Source organism: Oculina patagonica, chromosome 10, assembly GCF_052425735.1.
Source record: "Oculina patagonica isolate OP01 chromosome 10, crgOcupat, whole genome shotgun sequence".
Classification (NCBI taxonomy): Eukaryota; Metazoa; Cnidaria; class Anthozoa; order Scleractinia; family Oculinidae; genus Oculina; species Oculina patagonica.
In genome coordinates, this window is record NC_135767.1 from 237,940 (window position 1) to 257,542 (window position 19,603).

General features: G+C 38.3%; 1 protein-coding gene across 1 annotated transcript in view; it reads right to left on the minus strand.

The window, feature by feature from the left end:
- Window positions 1–19,603, minus strand: part of LOC144627953 (dynein axonemal heavy chain 6-like) — a 72,205-nt gene that overhangs the window by 37,775 nt on the left and 14,827 nt on the right. The window contains exons 21-40 of the mRNA XM_078485976.1: window positions 14,498–14,611; window positions 14,309–14,407; window positions 9,384–9,564; window positions 8,770–8,866; window positions 8,184–8,288; window positions 7,945–8,027; window positions 7,105–7,193; window positions 6,565–6,711; window positions 5,946–6,056; window positions 5,606–5,731; window positions 5,173–5,328; window positions 4,431–4,526; window positions 3,629–3,832; window positions 3,263–3,416; window positions 2,587–2,858; window positions 2,083–2,184; window positions 1,785–1,895; window positions 1,601–1,690; window positions 1,037–1,132; window positions 511–707 (exon numbers count right to left, since the gene is read on the minus strand). Coding sequence (XP_078342102.1) covers window positions 511–707; window positions 1,037–1,132; window positions 1,601–1,690; window positions 1,785–1,895; window positions 2,083–2,184; window positions 2,587–2,858; window positions 3,263–3,416; window positions 3,629–3,832; window positions 4,431–4,526; window positions 5,173–5,328; window positions 5,606–5,731; window positions 5,946–6,056; window positions 6,565–6,711; window positions 7,105–7,193; window positions 7,945–8,027; window positions 8,184–8,288; window positions 8,770–8,866; window positions 9,384–9,564; window positions 14,309–14,407; window positions 14,498–14,611 — 2,630 coding nt within the window. The remainder of the gene's footprint in view (window positions 1–510; window positions 708–1,036; window positions 1,133–1,600; window positions 1,691–1,784; window positions 1,896–2,082; window positions 2,185–2,586; window positions 2,859–3,262; window positions 3,417–3,628; window positions 3,833–4,430; window positions 4,527–5,172; window positions 5,329–5,605; window positions 5,732–5,945; window positions 6,057–6,564; window positions 6,712–7,104; window positions 7,194–7,944; window positions 8,028–8,183; window positions 8,289–8,769; window positions 8,867–9,383; window positions 9,565–14,308; window positions 14,408–14,497; window positions 14,612–19,603) is intronic.

A 19,603-nucleotide genomic window follows, 5' to 3' on the forward strand; every position in this document is an offset into this window, starting at 1 on the left:
GTTGTGCTTTTGTTGTGTTGTGTTGTGTTGTGCTTTTGTTGTGTTGTGTTGTGTTGTGTTGTGCTTTTGTTGTGTTGTGTTGTGTTGTGTTGTGTTGTGTTGTGTTGTGTTGTGTTGTGTTGTGTTGTGTTGTGTTGTGTTGTGTTGTGTTGTGTTGTGTTGTGTTGTGTTGTGTTGTGTTGTGTTGTGTTGTGTTGTGTTGTGACAGTTTACCTATGCAGTGTTTCTGCAGGCTAGGTTTGAAAAAAGGGAAGCCTCGAGCCATGCAGGCCATACTGCTGGAGCTTATCCCTATTTCTGTAGCATTAAGCAGCTAGGATATTTCTACTCCCCCCTGGATGGGATGCTAGTACATCACAGGGATATGTTGCCAGTACCCATTAATACACCTGGGTGAAGAGAGGCCTATGAGAGTAAAGTATCCTGCCCAACAACAGAACACGTGGCCCCAGGCTAGGTTTAAGGCAGAGCTTTATGGTATGACTATTGACAGAAGAGGCTTGTAAATACCGGCTGACTGTGGCAGGTGAAGCCACGGCAAGATCCTGCACCTCAAACAACATATGCATGGTGTTGTTGAGCTTGATTCTCTCACTGTTAGCCAAACACAGCATCTTGTTGTCATCCAAAACAGTGTTCATGTTTTCAATCCATAAAGCATCCACAGGCCCATCACATACAATCCACTTGTGATCTTCAGTCGTGTCCTGTTGGGAAAAAAATTGGTGACTTAACTATTCACATTCACTTTCCTTTCGACTCTATTTACACAACTAATATCTTAGTAACTGAGTACACTTCGCAATGAGCCCACCAACTTTAAAATTGTGTCCATGAGTTTAAAATGTGCTATAATTTGTCAACAGACATTTCTAAGTATCACAAATTTATTGCGATGAAAATCTCCATCATGGACTACAAAGCCATTCCACTTGAGACCCTGATTTTCCCATGAAGTGCGGAGCAAGTAATGGAAGGCTAATACCTCAATTTGATAGTGAATCAAAGTGGCAGGAAGTATATTGAACTTCTGTACCTGAACACAGACTCTGACTGTGATCGCCATGAGTCCATCTTTCCACTCCATGGTCAGCTTGTTAATCTCACCATACAGCTCACCCATGCTAACAGCCTGCAAATAACACAGTCACACTTTGTTACAATTCATTGGTGAACCATGCATGTATATCGTACTCAAAATTTTTTCTTTGTCTCACAATTGTGAAATTAATTAAAAAATAAAAATCTCAACGCTTTAAATAATAGTAGCCCCTCTTGCAATAATACGTTACAGTAATATAAAGAAATATGATAATGAAAACAACATAAAGGAAATGAACATTTTTCCTTTATCATTTAAGTCCGGCTTATACGCTGTGATTTGTCGGCCCAATTTGGCCCAGATTTGATAGAAAAATGAGCGCCCACTTGCATTGCCACATACTCGCAATTCAAATAAAGCAAAGAAAATTGGACCAAGAAGTCGGAGTGTGTAAATTTGCTTAGAACAAATTAGGCTGACAAATCATAGCATGTAAACCGGCCTTTATTCACCGACAATCATTATACAATTGAACAAGATATAAGCAGACAGGCATACCTTAGGGTTCAGCACATAAGTTCGCACTTTTTGATAATAAGGGTTTTCATCTCCTTCTTCGTGTAACGTTGTGAGGGTGTCTTTAAGAATCTGTCAAAAATAATATGGCAAAAAGAAGGAGGTTTAATCCATCTTTCAAGTTCTTAATTTATAACTTGTTTATCACATTTTCTGATTTGCTTGCCTCATAGCTTGTGGTCTTTCCTCCTCCAGTGGGTCCCACAGTCATTACACCATGTCTAACAATCATTGTCTCATACAACTGAATTGTCTTTTTCACCATTGATGGAACAACCTAAACAAAAACAACATGGATAAAAGTGGGTTGTATTTATTGAAGTAGTCAAATGATGTACTTAAAGATGTACTTAAAGCAAGTAAGACAGAGACAAGATCCAGCTCTGCTTCTATGTTTGCAGACTAGAATATCCAGCGTGGGCATAAAGCATTCAACATAAGGTAAGGTGGATGTTTTAATGTACCTGACAACCCTTCTTTAGTAAACAATCTTCTATGGTGGCCTGCAGTTTGCCATAGTCATGATCTGGAATCTCCTTGCCAGGGAAAAGATCTGATAGAATGGCCTACAAGAAAAAAAAAAAACACAAAAAAGTAAGACATAACCCTGTCTGGTGGATAATACAACTGTGGACCTTATTGAAAGCTGGATAGGAGTAACAGAATATCTAGAATAAAATACCATATTTTCTCAATTAAACGCCCCAGCATTTATTTCAAACTTGGCCTTGTGGAGCCTTTTGTTTGACTCAGGCAGTTTACTCAAGCCCAGTGGTTATTAAGAAGGGGGTTTTATACATTACTTTTTGACAGTCATATATCTTGCCATTACAACAACATGCAGCTTTTTATACCTGAAATAAATGCTTGAGGGTGTTATTTACAACTCCACCTAAAAACCTGGTGCTAATTCAACACTCAGCATTTAATCGAAGAAGAAACGGTACTAAACATTGCTTTGTACTCACTCTGAAGAGCTCAGCATCCTGTTTAAGAAACTTTGGCAAGTTACTGTCCCTCAGAGCTCTTATCAACACTATGTCTTCATTCAGACTTGGATTTCCTCTCTTGAGTGCTCCAGCCATGACCAGCACAGACTTGACAGCTCTCATACCAAAGTCATAATGATCCTGTTGGGAGAGCTGCTCACTGCACAGTCGGTACATTTGAACCATCTTACGAGCAAGGTTTTTAGAGGATTCAAAACCTTCTGAGTACAAAATCACTTCAGCAATCAAGGCTGCAAGAATAAAATGATCAAGTTTGTTCAATGCATTAATGTAATGTGACTCTATCTTATGAGTCCATCTTTTACTGTAATTTCTGAATTATAACAACTATAATTGAGTAGTGCTTTAATTAGTTTTTTTAACAAAACATTCAAATTGTTAGTCTCCTATACAACAAGATAAAAAGTAGGGTATCCGTGGTAGGGAAGAAGAAGGTAGGATAGGGTTGGGTAGGGTAGCGTAGCATTGGGTAGGGTAGGGTATGGTGGGGTAGGGTAGGGTAGCATAAGCTTGGGCAAGGCAGCTGGGCAGGATAGGGTTGGGTAGGGTAGGGTAAGGCAGGGTAGGGTGAGTACAGTAGGGTAGGCAAACTTGGGGGTTTATCTTGAGCAAACCGAGAAGGCATTATCCTTACCATAGTCGGGTACCATCATAGCCATGGGTCTAAACAAGGCTTTCAAGTTATCTGGCAATTCTGTACGACCAGCATATCCAGGATTCATAGTGATAAATGCTGCACAGCTTGGAATAAGTTTGATTTCACGGCCTTCAAACATGAAACGGGAAGCCTAAAATAACAAAAACTACTATAAGCAATATCGTTTGGATGTTAAATGGTTGGCAAGTTAAACCGGCAAAGAAGCCAGTGTGGTGATGCATTTCATTTTAAAACTATCGCCTCTCTTATTAAAATGTTTATTGGGTCCTTATGCAATTAAAATAGCATAATATTGACCCTTGTAAGACTTGTATATGTCTTTATTGACACTATTTGTTTTACCTTTGCCACTTTAGCATTTCTGATGGTGAGAAGCTGCTGTGCAATAACAGACAACACTTCAATGTCAATTCTGTTGAACTCATCAAAACAGCACCAGGCGCCTGACTGAGCCAAGCCAGAGAAGAACCGTCCCATCATTTTAAAGTCCAGTCCTTCAGAGCAGTTGAACACCACACACTGTTTAGCAAGGGCCTTTGCTAAATCCTACACAATACAAGAACAGATATTGAGGGACATGCCATGCAGTTATTTAAACACTTAAAAATTAAAAAAAGTCCTAAAAATTGTTTGGTACATCTAAACAATTATCCCATAACAATTCTTGTTATCAATTACTTTCAGTTTACAGAGTAGAACAATTCTCCACTCTCAGCAAAATATTTTTGTTTACAAATGGTGGGCTACATATGACATGAATCCATAAGTGATTTAATTTCTATTCACTGAGTAGGTAGGTAAACATTCTAGCCTAGCTAGTGGCCCACATAACCAGTGCTTGAATCCAGTTTCTGTAGCAAAAGGAAATTAGAAGCGATGCTAGTCTATAATTGCAGGATAACCCCTTAGCATTTAAATTACCAGCATTCATTTATTTTTTCAGGGTTGCTTGCACACTTACCCACTTGACTGACACTGAGAAAAATGAAGGAATGCTTGTACTCTAGTCAACATGCACAAATCGGTATTTCTTTATCAATTATTTATAATAACATTAATGGTAATAACTGTTACCGGTAAGTAGAGATGTACCGCGTGAGCCATTGTGACTACTTTGAACTTTGTTAAGTTCTATTTTGTTTACCTTGGTGGTCTCTGTTTTTCCTGTTCCAGCAGGCCCTGCAGGTGCACCTCCCAGGTCAAGCTGTAATGCTCCCATCAAGCACAAGTAGCACCGATCCTTCAAAAACAAGAAATACCTTAATATCTATACATCTATGCAGTCACTTGAATTGGTAACTCTGTGCTTCATGCTTTTGTACATCTATACCAATTTGTTTTGCTTGTGAAAGCAATCCCCTTGTAAGATGTTTTGTCTCTGTTGCACTTGCTTAAATGAAGCTGTAAATGCAATGTTACAAGTGTAGCAAGCCACAGTAGTTCCACAAAATTTGTGTGTGTTGGGTGATTGTGTTTTTAGTAAAAATTATGTCATTCCAGAAAATATCTCTTATTCTATACCCCTCAACGAAAAGTTTTTTGGCTTAAGTGCTCACCCTCATAATTTTAAACAAGTTGATATATAAAGCTAGAAAATAGGACTAAATGTAATTCTTCTTAAATTTATACACATTATTTATTATTATTATTTTATATTTTATTCAGCTTGACATTTGTAATTTATTTTTAAGGAAAGTTGGTGTGATGTCTCACGACCTTTACTGACTAAATTTAATAAATGTAGATGTAGATTCTTTTCTGTTTAAAAAATTGTCCTTTGAGACCTGCACCCAATGCTTCAGAAAAAATGACATTCCATGGGGTAGATAGGGATATCCTGGGATAGAACATAAAAAACAGAATAATATATCAAGAAAATGTCTTACTGTAAGTGGAGTGATAACCAGGCGAGCGGAGGCACCAAGGTACTCATAACCATATATGTACAAAGAGTTTGACATGCGCACTACACAGTTGTCCAGATCTGGATCCCAGTAATAACGCAGCTGCTTGACCCACTCAAAACTGTTCACATTATCAACCTAAAACATTCAACATCATGCTTCAAATTTTATGTTACTGTTATTTTGCAGAACCCTGTTTCTAAAAGTACTTAAACTGAAAAATTCAAAATTTGAGGTCTTTGCACCTCACAATTTGACTACAAATGTTACCAAACCTAATGAAGCCTATCCTTATCAGGACCATTAATTGCAACACGACAAAAAAAATAAGAATTCGGCAGAAAACTTGACTTGGGGCTTATGCCCAAGTTACTGTTCATGACTGTTAGAGACTACTGATGTTATGTTTCATTACCTGATGTTCCACCATTCCTGTGACTATATCCCTGGCATGTACATCAATTGTGATCAAAGCACACAGAATATTTCTGGTTAGTTTTGGAAGCTCTCCACGAACCAAAGCTGCAAGCTTGTTTAGATTCTAGAAATGAAAATACAATGCAACTAAGAAAATCAACTAACAATAAGGACATTCATAAGAAAATTGAGTCAGTTGCAATCCTGAAAAAAAAAAAAATCAAAAACAAGATAGTTCATTCCTTCCTACCCCTCCCTTCCTTTCTCAATTTTTTTGTTCAGAAAGCACCACAGTGCTCAACGCAAATAAAAAAATAGATATATATTTGTCACCGCACCTGAACACACATCTGTTCAGCTCCCTTCATGGCTTCTAGTCTGTCACCTTCTGTGATCAAACATTCAGTGATGTCTTTACACCACATGGTCTGAGAAACCGTTAGAACAATCTAAAAGAAGAAACAATATTTTTACAATTTAAAAATTTTTCTTGGGTTCCCTTGGAAGCCTTTATTTGCCCTATAAACCTTTCCACTACAAAGTTCACTTTCGCTTGCACAAGTCTTGCTGATAACGGTTATGCAACTGCTGTAAAAGATGTTGTCAGTGATAAATACAAGAAGATTGTATAGTTCTAGTTGTGTTGCTCCTAAAAACATCTGATGAAAGGTGTTTGGTTTTAATCCCCACCCCTTTCAAAAATTCCAGTCAAGCCCCATAATTTCCTTAAAAAAAATTTGGCTTTTAAAACCTCCCACTCCCTCAGAATTTCCAATGACCAAATACATGGGGTATGTACCAGTGGGCATGGATATTTTCTGGGACTGCACACTTGTTAAACACCACAAATTGACAAATTGCAAAATCCCTAACAACTGTTTTTATAAATCTATGATGAAGTAATGTTAAAGAAGTTACAAAGTCTCTATAGCAAGATCTATGATAAAGTATGTATACCTGACTGGCGTGAAGTGTCACCCACTCCTCCCTCGGTCTGCTTTCATAATCAGCAATGGAAGCTTTGGCTAGTTTTCTGAGCGAGGAAACCATGGACTCCTCAACCTTACCCAGCCAGTCTTCTACATTACCACGAGCCTTCAAGCCCTACAATGTTCAGAGAAAATTACACTTAATCTCTCTGTCGTGAATAATAAAGAGAAAGCTCAGCTGTGATCAAAGAAGCCTACATACTATTGCTTTGCTACTATTGCTTTACTACTTCCACATAATTAATTAAGTTAACACAAGCTGTAAGAAATTATATAGATAACACGCTAATGTGGATTAAGGATGCCAACACTAGCAATGGTTGCGGCCATTTGCATATTTCACTTTTATCAAAATAAATGTACAAATGCACATAAGATGTGCATGTGCCATGGACCATTGCCAGGGTCCCCTTATCTGTCCCAAAGTAAATGTTCAATGTTTAATATTCAGTGCTTATGTTTACATTTTGTTGCATGTTCAAAGAAGAAAAAAGGATATTTGTCTTGCCTTTGTAAGTGCAACTCTTTCTCCTTCTGGTGAGATCATAGCCAGGATGTCATTGGTCTTTGTTTCACTGGCCTTACTGGCAGAGGTAGCTACAATAAAAAAACAATGTACTTTAGACTGTTATCCTACAACACGTAGGAAAATCATACAGATTGAAATCTGCAGTTATGCTTAGAATCTCACTCATGTGAGCTTCTGGTGCTGGAATAGATTGACATTATGTTCTTTTTGCTTGCCAAGCAATTTCATACACCCAAAGCTGAGAGTAAAGAATGTGTGACCATTCAAAAAATGTGCATAATTTTAGATTATAGCTGATAATCTAATTGAGATAATGTTTTGAGGTAAGCAAGTAAATGATAATAAAATGTTCCCTGAATTTTAAATAAAATTTTGCAACAGCAGCTTTACAGATAGTGCAGGACTATGCTCTAAGGGTGCCCGGGTGCCTAGCCTCAGGCGACTAACTTTTGTCTTTGGGCGACCAGATAATCTTATTTCTTTCATATAAGCTTTATGCTGGGTACCCTGGATCTAATAGTTTGGAACCTTTGGGCTCGGCCTTATAATTTTTCTTAGAGCACATCCTTGTAGTGTGTGGCTATGTTTTACAATGAAGGTCATATTGACTTTAGCTTAAATCTATTTCAAAGTTAAGATAATACTCTAATAATCAATCACAATTTGAGCTAATAAACTGGGATTTCTTTTGAATGGGTTCAATTTGGTTTTTTTTTATCATTTTAAGAGTGTTATCTTCAGGTTGAAAGAGAATATCCCAGATAGGAATAAAATTTAACCTGAAAATCAATTGGACCTGCAGTTTACAGCTATACTCACGTCTCTCTCCAGTTGGTGTGACAGGTTTTTCTGCTCCTGATTGAGGAGTAGCTGGGGGTTGAGCAGCAGTGCCAAACTCAAGTCTGTGAAAAATAAGAAGTAAAAATGCTCCATTATGTCATTATTTAGTGTTCCAATTAGTTTGTATAAGCTTATCACTGTTACCAGTAAAATCAAGTATTACTACTGCTACTACTTATGGTGAGAATTGGGTGGATGTTCACGAGAAGTACACCTACTTTGAAATGGCATCAAAACACTTCTGCAAGTGAGGTTGAACAGCGTGTGGATTCCGTGTCTGCGACAGGATCTCCAACAATTCATCATTTGACAGGAAGTAGAACCTACAATAACAAGGTAGTGAGTTACTGTATATGGACTAACACTTGAGTAATAATTACTCGAGACTAAAAGAACCTAGTACATGTATAACACAAAAGTAGTTTAAAACGAAGTAGTTCACTTGGTTAGATTAAAGCTGATTTCCAGTCCGTACTGCGCAGACTCGGGGTTTGTTTTCATTTTTGTTTTAAATTCGTTGAAACGTAACACTTCGGTGACAGCATACATTAAGTTTTTTAGTCCGCCATTACGGTTCGTTTCATTCAAGAATTCCCGATGAGCTGAAACGTCGGTTTGAAATAGCGTCAAGGTTCTTCTACTCGTTATTATTTGTTTTGCAAGGATATCTGACGTTAATAATGAAGAAAAAGGTAAGTTTGTCGCGCAATTTTTAGATTTGCTTGTAAACATTCCTTCGTGTGGGCTCACATAAACATTGCAGCCGAGATTGTGCAGTACGGACTGGAATTCATCTTTAAATACCTTGGAAAGATAACACATTTGGACTCCAGATAAGCCTCAAGACACTTTTGGATCTGGTCTAAGAGAGCATTATTGTTCTGAAATATCTCCAGCAATCCTGCAACAAACAAGAAGGTAGGTATTTTTCTTTAAATCCTATAACAAAAGAGAAGAGCTAAAAACTATTAAAATAGTCTCAGGGCAAAACTAGCCACCATCTTGTGAATGACAAGTCTGATTTGTTGACTATTTAACATATTGTGAGGTTTGGAAAGACAAAACAAGCAACTGGCAAGAGTGCATGTGTAACAGTAATTAGTCATGAGTTGTGTTAAAGAGCGGTTTTCACTTGAGTATCGAAGGTAATTTGCGTTTGCTTTGGTTTTGCATTACTACACTCAGTGATTGGTTTAAAAATCTTGCGCCACTTTCTCAACCAATCAGAACTAAAATCAAAACCAATCGTGACTCGCTCGTGCACGTATTCCCGCGCTTCGCATCAGCTACATGTTTTTGCTTCGAGTTTTGATTGGTTCACTGGATTGTCAATGTCATTTCTGATTGGCCAGATTAATTACTTTGGTTTTGGTTTTACGACACTCAATTGAAAACTGCTCTATGCACACAGAACCCACCTGGTTGAGTAGCAGCCCTGAGTGCATTGGGCAGCCTGTGAACTTTTCTCATGACTTCCTTCCAGGACTTATCAACTGTCAAAAACATCTTGGCTTCAGCTGGCAGCTGACGCTGGATGTCTGGTGCACTGAATATACTCTCAAGGTATAACCAGTTACGCTGACATGTCATCCACTCATCCTAGAAGAGCAAGAATACAGTTATGTTACACAACAATTCTAAGTATCCCCTTGTAGCTCATTTTATAACCTTTAAAGTGCCTATGAAGTAAAAAATAATTTTGCTCAATTTACTAGTTTATGTCATAGTAAGCACGAATATACGTGTTTAAGCGATCAAAAGCGTTTTTTTCTAGTATTTTTTGAGCCTCGAAGTTTGGATTTCGCAATTTTAAGTGGGTCCTTTTCGCGCGCGGCCAAACGCTCGGGTTTCACCGGAAATGACGTACTTAGTGGTTCTAAAGACACCAGGATTATGGCGCAAAGAGAGCAAAGAGGGCTGGCGAAAGCTATATTTCGGCTTTTGAGTCAAACAAAGGCAATTGCGCAAACGAAACTGCAACAAATACACTTATTTCCTTTGGTGAAGCTTCGCAGAGTAAATGGAAGCGAAATTTCCATCTGTATCGTAAAGCTATTCGTTCTGATGAAAACGCAAGAAGAAACGAATCTGTTCCGTCGGCAGTTCCTGGATCGCTGTTCTCAGCACAAGCTCATCCTTACCACAAATGAAACGGTGAAGTCATGAAGCGAAGAGGAAATTTATTAAAAGAGTTATCTCTGTAAATGATATGGTCGTCTCTATATCATTCTGCCCTTACTAGCCGAAAGAAAGATTTAGCAGTCGCGCCAGGAGTTTACAACATGTTACACAGCTGGGTACAGTTTCCGTGTTATTCTTTTATTATGAGACTTCGTTCCTCAAAATTTAATTTGTATGGTTAGTAGATCGTTTTATCATTCGTAAGGTAGCAGTCGTTTCCTTTCCCAAACAATTGAAACGATCGATCGCCAGACGCAAACGAATACATCTGTGAAAGAAGCAAAAATATGGAATGTAAATTTGACTTGAGTGAGTTAGAAATGCTTGTTTATTTTCAAGTAGCGCGCTTCGAATGTTGTCATTCACGTCTGCTGGATCTTTGTAAATTTCCGGCAGTATTCTAATAATGGCGAATACACTTTTAAATAATACACTGAGATCTTGCAAAATCTTGGACAAAATTTACGGCTACCTTCGCCGGAATTATTTGCCGATAAACACGCACTGTAATCAGGATTTATCGTATCCGGATAAAGACGGTTGAAAATATACCGTAGGGCTAACGTACCATAAAGAGAAACAACTACAGCTCTGTTTATTCTTGAAGAGGAAATTTTTGGTTTCGTTTAAGTCAAAAAGTGCTAATCTTGAGTTTGAAGAAGTGTTATCTTGCCGTGTTGTCAAGTTTAATTATGCCACTCAGTTCAGTATACTCTCAGTGCTCTCACGCTTCGGAGAAATATGTCAATCCACTGTGCTTTCCCACACAAGAACACAATCAAAATGAAAGCGAGCAACTGATCGTTACTTGTATTAAAATCACCAAATCGTGATATAATACCGAATAACCACCGGGATAGGCGTACCGCAACCTGAATTTTAATACACATTCGACAAGCAAGCAACCCCGGCGCGGCAAGCAGCGCTCGTGTCAATTCCGAAGCACATTGCGACACTGCGAAACCAGCCACAAAATCAAAGCCCGTCGATGTACGTGCTTTTGGACACAATAACAATTCTAGTTGTTCATTTTTTATATGCTTCGCCGAACTTCGATCGTCCTCGTCGACCAGCGCTTGTGTGAAAGAGCGCTTGATCGGCTGGCGGCGGTTGGACAGGTCCAACTAACTACTTCAGTCCATTTAGTGTCACGATATTTCGTTGTGCGATTCTTTTCTGCTAGGAACACGCTCTGCCAAGTCCGTAGATGGCGACATATCGTTCTTTTCGAACAAGATTTCGATTTATCAACGAAAAAGAAGCAACAATCTCAGCTGAAGTAGTAAACTTCACTGTGTATCAACACAATCTAAGTGTAAACTGATCCGTGGAACCACTAACTACGTCATCCGAGCCAAATTCGTGTCCAGTCTCCGGACCCACTGTTTTGTCTTGCTGAGGGCACTTTAGGCGGCAAAAAGTCCGATTTTTCTCTCTTTGACATTATTATTTTTTTAGCTTTTCGGAAAGTAGACATAATAAGCTACCAAAAAAAGCAAAAAAATTTTTTACTTCATAGGCACTTTAATTTGATAAAGGTAAAGGCAACAACACAACAACTTTATTTGCACCTCTAAATTAAATTAAATTTACAAATATACAAAGAAGAATAAAATAAAATGAAGTACATGGCTGCCCGAAATAACCACCATTGGCTAATGAGATTGGGCACTGGGAAGCCATTCTTAGTGTTTAATACAATAATTTTTAGAGGGTTCAGGTACTTAGGACTTAAATATTAACAAATACAACAACACACAAACATGCAGACAAAAACTAAGTTTAAATTTTAAAAATCTCGATGATTTGGTAAGTGCAGAATGCAATATGGAACAATTGAAAGTATGATGTTTTATATATGTTCGTGTTTATTTGTTTTACTTTACTTTCGGAAAAACTGTTCACAGGCTACTTGTATTCTTTCCTAGGTGTTCCTTACGTTAATCTTTGCAAACGTAACACGACACTTTTGTTCGTTTGTAACAAAATACTTTTGTTTTCCTTGAAAATGCCGTAACATGAAACTCTTTTTTTTTGTTTGTTTTACGGCGACATCGATGACATTTGTTTAATTTAATTAAGTTACGGTTTAAACTGCACGAAAGACGATTCTCAAAACTAAAGAACAAATCTAATCAAAAAACATCTTTTTCGAAAGGGTTTTTAAAACGCAGTACAGCTAGGATATTTGTTTCCTGGTTATCAGGTGTTCACGCCGAAAATCCCGGTGCAAGTTTTTGCATACCTAATTACGATTTACGAAAGCGCTGTGAACACGTCACACGCTCACTCAAGCATGAAGCCGAGAAGCACGTAGTGTGAAGATTTCTTTCAAGAAATGTCGGAACCGTCACGAAAGCATGTTCAAACACTAAAGCGGCAGAGGTTTTACAAAATAAAACGGAGGTTAGTTCAACCGATGGAGAACAAATAAAAGGAAAGGAAGTGACGGATGTAACATGATATTGTTGTTTTTTTCTCGCAGATCGCTGTGATGCCTTTTAAGTCTAATTAAATTAACGCCACGGATTCTACAGGAATTCAACCGCATTGAAAAGCACACCACGTTAGGCTTTAATACAAAATTTCTAAACACGTCACTGTTATTTTAATTTTCGATAGCTTGAATTTCAGTTTGTTATTGAAACAGCAAACAAGATACTTTTGTTTTTGTCAAAAACATGTAACATACTTTTGTTTTTGTCGAAAACGGATGTAACATGATGTCTATGGTAACGTGATTTATTTTCTGCAAAGAAGGCGACATTGATTATAACACAGATGTTATCAGGTTATCAATTAATTATGAGATGCTAGATCACCTTTTCTAAGAAAACAGCATTGCCATATCAAGAATTATTTCACATGATCTGCTATGACGCCTTACTGTCTAATTCAATTAATTTGTGGTTTTAACTTGGGGCCACGGAGTCTACACGAATCCTTCTGCAGAAGAAAAACGCAATGTTCGTGATGAAGACTGATCTGCGCATGCGTTTAGCGCAAAGTATTTTTTTCCAGAAAGAATTGTACCACAAGGAGAGCATAGTGCTTTCTGAAACAAATATATACCTTGAGTTCTTCAATTGTAAGTATCGTAATGGACTCCCCGATTTACCAAGGGCACACGGTCAGGTGCTCTCCATCCCCTCCCCCCTTTACAGAAATAATTAATTAATTGATATTAATTAATTAATTGGTGATTAAAAGTTTACACCGCGTTAGCGGTTTAGTGGCTTAGTGGTTTAGTGGTTTAGTGGTTTAGTGGTTTAGGGGTTTAGCAAACGCCAACCCACCAAACCATCACAATAGTGCATTCTGCACTAAAAATGTAGTGAAAATATCTGCAATCTAAGTGGCTGTGCCCTTTTTTTATTGTAAATTTTTCCTCTTGCTTGTATTTATTTATTGTAACTCTTCTGGGCACAAATAAAAGATTGTTGTTGTTGTTGTTGAATGTAATCTGATGTGCTACATCTTATTAATGAATCCCTGAAGATGAAACTTAACAACAAGAACAATGCAAAATATAGCTGAGACAGAAGCTTTAATTTGCATGATCGTAAACTTTATTACTTCTTCTACGCTTTGAAAAGGTTTTAGCCATGATTCATCTCTAAGATAACTGTAAGTTGCAGATTTACTGGTGGCAATACATTATTTTGAGTTACCATTTGCCTCTGTCTCAAAACAAGTCTTTACAGTGCAAAACCGTTTATATTAAAATTTGTTTGATTTGCATAAAAACAAACATTGGTTTTGCACAAGGCTTGTTTCGGGACGGAGGCAAACAGCAATTTCATAATGGCCTTTCTGTATCAGTAAAAATGAGAATTTCAAAATAAACAGCTTATTTTTGTTTCTAGCATATGCTAGCAGTTATGAATTTGGACTTTATATTATTGCAGTTTTTAGTTTATGTGAACTCTGAAGTTAAATCCACAACCAACGGCTAGCAGTCATTGCTGCTGTCAAAAGGTCACATCTGTCAGTTGTGATTGGTAGATTTGGATCCATCGTGTTTGTTTCTGTTTTCCATGGTTTGTTGGCTGTCAACATAATTATGATTGACGGCAGAGAAAAACACAATCATTAGTTGGGCTTTGACTTTCAAAGCTCACATATCACTAAAAACTGCAATAAGAAGAGGGACTTTTCTCACCAGTGTTTCACTAAAGAGGTGGAGTTGTCTTTGCCAGTCTTCCACTCTTGGTCTGATTGGGCCAACATGTCGTGAACCAGCAATGGTAGATATATTGATCTACAAATAAAAGAAACAAGTTTCATAACAAAACAATTCATTTTCCTGAAAGGATATTGTGTTGTTCAGAACATAAAAATGTCTGCTCACCATGCTATCATCCAGCAGAGCCTGAATGTCGTCAATTCCACCAAGAATGAACACGTCTTTAGATTCACGATGAGGCAACACAATAAACTCTGTTTGCTTCCAAGAATCTTCAACCTATAAGATGAGACAGTATCATCAGCCACACTACTTAATTGGTTAGAAGATTAAACGTAACTTATCAATGGCAAAGTTATTTTGTACAAGAGCAAGGAACATTTCCTACTCTTGCTGTTACATCAGTTTGTCACAAATATAAGGGTACATATTACTTAAATGTTAATCTTTGACACAAATCACTTCCTTGGTTAGGATAGGACTCTGTCTGCTCACCATTACAATGGTCTATATTTTTCTGTATATTTTACATTTCAGTAAAACAAAGTTCACAAGATGATAAACAACTAATGCTTTTTTGTAATTTTTCTTCCATGTGGCCATTGGCTAGGAATAATAGCTGACAAAGCAACAAAAAGAAAAGCCTGCTATATTCAAAACCAATATTTCATTAACTCTCTAACCTGTTAAGAGGACATATGCACAAATTTCAAACAAAAATGAAAATTCTTGGCAAGAGCCCTGTAATGGATTTCGCTCATTCTCTTACCATGGGTAGGCCTTAATATAAAATAAATCACAGTATACTTTGTTTGGCTAAATATCGATTTGTTTTCGAGAAAATCGATCATTCTAAAATCCAGCAAAATTGACGCTTTCGGAGCTCAAAATTTATGCCGAGTTTGTTAGCTTCGCGTCGAAAAATAAAGCACTCTGGAAGAAAAATACCTATTTAATATCGAAGAATAACATCAAATTAGTACGTCGAAAGCAATTTCTGCTCTTAAAGTCCTTTTATTTACAAAATATAATTAAGTTTATTCGACACACTTTTGATTTAATTCAAAATAGGTCAAACTTATCGCTTTATTTAAGTATGAGCGAAGCGAAATAAATGGCCGAAAATTTGGTATTAGACAGATAAATGATTGTTCTTTTCGATACTAAAAGGATTTCCTGGAGAAATGATTTAGTACGATGCTTTCAGATCTCAAAGTTGCTTAAAATTCGTTAATTTAACCGACCGTGACATTGTTGATCTTATCAACATTATGTAAACATTCCACGCAAAGGTTAATTTTCCCCATGTGAACTTCAACTGAGTAAAATAAAAACATAGACTTGCTTACCGTGGTGTTCGCTGATACATTGTCAATCCTGTTTTCCTCATTTACGACAAAACCTAAGCCCTCGGCGAAGCTGTTATCCAATTTTCTTGACGCGCCATTTGTAACTGATTTCCACGTCTTGAAGTGATAGTTCTTTTCCATGCATTCTTGAAAACAGTCCAGTCTTAACTGATCAGTGTAAACAGGAATACGAAGTACTTTGCTTTAAATCAACTTAAAGCTTAGCAGCAGTGGTAGATAAATCGATACGGCCGGCGAATCTTCGTTTCGAAAACCGCCATTTGAGATTTGTCGGCCCTTTGTCCTGCGGTATGCAGATAATCAATTCACACTTGAGTAACTTCCGGCACATGAAATCGACAACCACCGTGACCAGAAAGCACCCTGCTTTTTGGTGATTGGTTGAGGCACTATTTTTATCATTTTAACATAAGCTCTCAATGAAAAACTTTTGGGCTGAACTTGTAATTAAGTTTCACTTCAGTAAGCCACCGTTTGATAGAGTTGTTAAATGGTTGCATGGTCATGAAAGCGCTTTTAACTTCCGGGTCGAAAGTTCTTCTGTTGCGTTGCTTCGCTTTGCTGCATATTTTTTATCCAGTTCTTACCCTTGTTCAAATTCTTGATTAGGCTAAGGCAAAACAGTTGTAGAGTCAACTCTCCCTTATTGAAGATCTCTATAAGACGGACGCCTGGTGTTAGTCCTGTCCTTGCCGTTTTTTCAGTCATTTTTATACTCTAACCAGCTAGGCTACGTTTACACGGGACCGGACCGGAGCCGTTCCGAACTGGACCGGACCGAATCGGCCTCTGTTTACACGGAAGCGTTTGGCACCGATCCATGTGTTTACACAGGACGGTTCTGGAACCGGTCCGGAACGGTTCCATAACTTGACCTGCAAAATAGCAGGTCCAGTTTTGGTTCCGTCCCGCACCGGTTCCAGAACGGCCCCGTGTAAACAGAAGGCCTATCCTATCCGTGTAATTAGAAGGCATATCCTATCCGAAAATCGGACCGAAACGTTCCGGACAGTCCCGGGGGGGGACTCTCATATGAAAGTGACGGGGATGCTCGTCGTCTCGCTTAGGGGTGTAAATTTCGAACTTTTGGTCTCGCTTAGGGTGTTCCGGGAAAAAACGCCCAAAACGCCAATATTTTTAGCCATAATGGTCTCGTTTAGGGTTACACACGAAGATATATACAAATATAAACTCCATTCTTAGCTTTTTGGTATCTTTTAGGGGTCAAGAAAGGCTTGAGCCACACCCAGATTTGTCTCTTTTAGGGGTTCTTTTCAAAATTTCCGACGAGCATCCCCGTCTGTTTCATATGGGAGTCCCCCCCCCCCCCACCCCGGGCGGACAGTAGCAGTGCTTGATAAATCGATTCGGCCGGCAAATCTTCTTTTCGAAAACTTAGATTTGTCGGCCCTTTGTCATGCGGTGTGCAGATAATGTATTTCACACTTGCGTAACTTCCGGCACGTGAAATCGACAACCGCCGTGACCAGATAGCACCCTGCGTTTTGGTATAGTATTGGTTGAGGCACCATATTATTGCTATATTAATATAAGCTCTAAATGGAAAACTTTTGGGCTGAACATGTAATTTAGTTTCACTTCAGGTAGCTACCGTTTGTGAAAGTTGCTAAATAGTTGCATGACAGCGCTTTTAACTCCCGGGTCTAAGGTTCTTCTGTTGCGTTGCTTCGCTTTATAGTTTTTTTTTGTTCTTACCTTTGTCCAAGTTCTTGATTAGGTCAAGGCAAAACAGGTGAAAGCAAAATCTAAGATGTTATCGTTGGATCCGTCTTCCGTGAATGTTAAAAAATATGACCATGTATATATTCTGTTGGGGTCCGGCGTAAACAAGGGAAGGTGCCCCCCGCCAGAGCTTGCGGGGAGGGACAAGCGCCTCGCCGTCAGGGAACCCAAATGTATTAAAAATATCATAGTCATTATATAAATATTTTGTTTTTAAACCTGTTTTCCAGTGTGTTTTTGAGTTGATTTGGAAGCTATTAGGGGAAAACGATTTAAGTTTCAAATATTATCCGCAGTCTATTCCTTCATAAATAAGACGGTTATAATTATAATACGACTCAAGTTTCCAAACAACAAGAGATATAAAGTAATAACTTTATAATCACCTTAATTCTCAATTCAATAGGCGAACTTTATTAGGAAGGAGTTGTCGAAGCTGGGGTATTCCCCAAAAACGGCTCTGTGCCGTCCAATGAGGTCGTGGTTTTGGGTTCCCGATCTAGAACGGGATTTTCAATATCAGACGATATCTAGAACGAGATATGGTATTTTGAACACACAAAAGTTCCAAAATATCAGCAGCCAAAACGGGGTGACTTGTTTCTAGAACGCGGTATCTTTTGAATGCAAGTTCTTTCTAACTGAATACCAGAGGCCCTTCCAATTACGCTGGTAAAAAGGGAATGTTATGCTTCTAACAATGCTTGTTTTTTGTCCGATATAATGCTCAACTGTAATTATCCCCTTTTTTTTTAATCAAGCATTTAGTATAAATGCTTTGTTGTACTTTGCAGAAATAAATACAAAATATGGCATCACGTCAGAAGTCCATAACAAACTTCTGATTACGTGTACTTTTCTTCACCTAGCTTAATCTAATGAAGTGAAAAGCACCCTTTCCTTAATTTTTACACCAATATACACCTTGGTGTAAACAGTCATAAATGTTCAGCGTTTTATTATAAATTGTTTACCGTGACTGGTATTACAACTGCATATACATGATATATGGTCCCTTTTTTCCCCACCCCTTCCCAACCTTTCCTTCCCGCTTTTATTTCGCCCAATCCTCCACAGGAGAAAGAAGGAGAGCTTGTTTACAGGCTAGACTACACAGCGGAATATATATTTTTAACTGACATTCACGGGAGACGGATCCAACGACGCCATCTAAGGTGTTGTGTACAGCCAACTCTCTCTGAAACGGGTACCTTCGGGACCGGCTCCAACTCAGTTCGTCTTAAAGAGATCTCCGTCTTATAGGGATTTTAACGTCGTTTCAAATTTTCCACTGAAGAAGGGACAAGAATTTGAACAAGGGTAAGAACTGGATAAAAAATATGAAACAAAGCGAAGCAACGCAACAGAAGAACTTTCCACCCGGATTTCATGCAACCATTTAACAACTCTCTCGAACGGTGGTTAACTGAAGTGAAACTTTATTACAAGTTCAGCCGGTCCGGTCCAGTTCGGAACGGCTCCGGTCCGGTCCCGTGTAAACGTAGCCTAGCTGGTTAGAGTATAAAAATGACTGAAAAAACGGCAAGGACAGGACTAACACCAGGCGTCCGTCTTATAGAGATCTTCAATAAGGGAGAGTTGACTCTACAACTGTTTTGCCTTAGCCTAATCAAGAATTTGAACAAGGGTAAGAACTGGATAAAAAATATGCAGCAAAGCGAAGCAACGCAACAGAAGAACTTTCGACCCGGAAGTTAAAAGCGCTTTCATGCAACCATTTAACAACTCTATCGAACGGTGGCTTACTGAAGTGAAACTTAATTACAAGTTCAGCCCAAAAGTTTTTCATTGAGAGCTTATGTTAAAATGATAAAAATAGTGCCTCAACCAATCACCAAAAAGCAGGGTGCTTTCTGGTCACGGTGGTTGTCGATTTCATGTGCCGGAAGTTACTCAAGTGTGAATTAATTATCTGCATACCGCAGGACAAAGGGCCGACAAATCTCAAATGGCGGTTTTCGAAACGAAGATTCGCCGGCCGTATCGATTTATCTACCACTGCTGCTAAGCTTTAAGTTGATTTAAAGCAAAGTACTTCGTAATCCTGTTTACACTGATCAGTTAAGACTGAGGACTGTTTTCAAGAATGCATGGAAAAGAACTGTCACTTCAAGACGTGGAAATCAGTTACAAATGG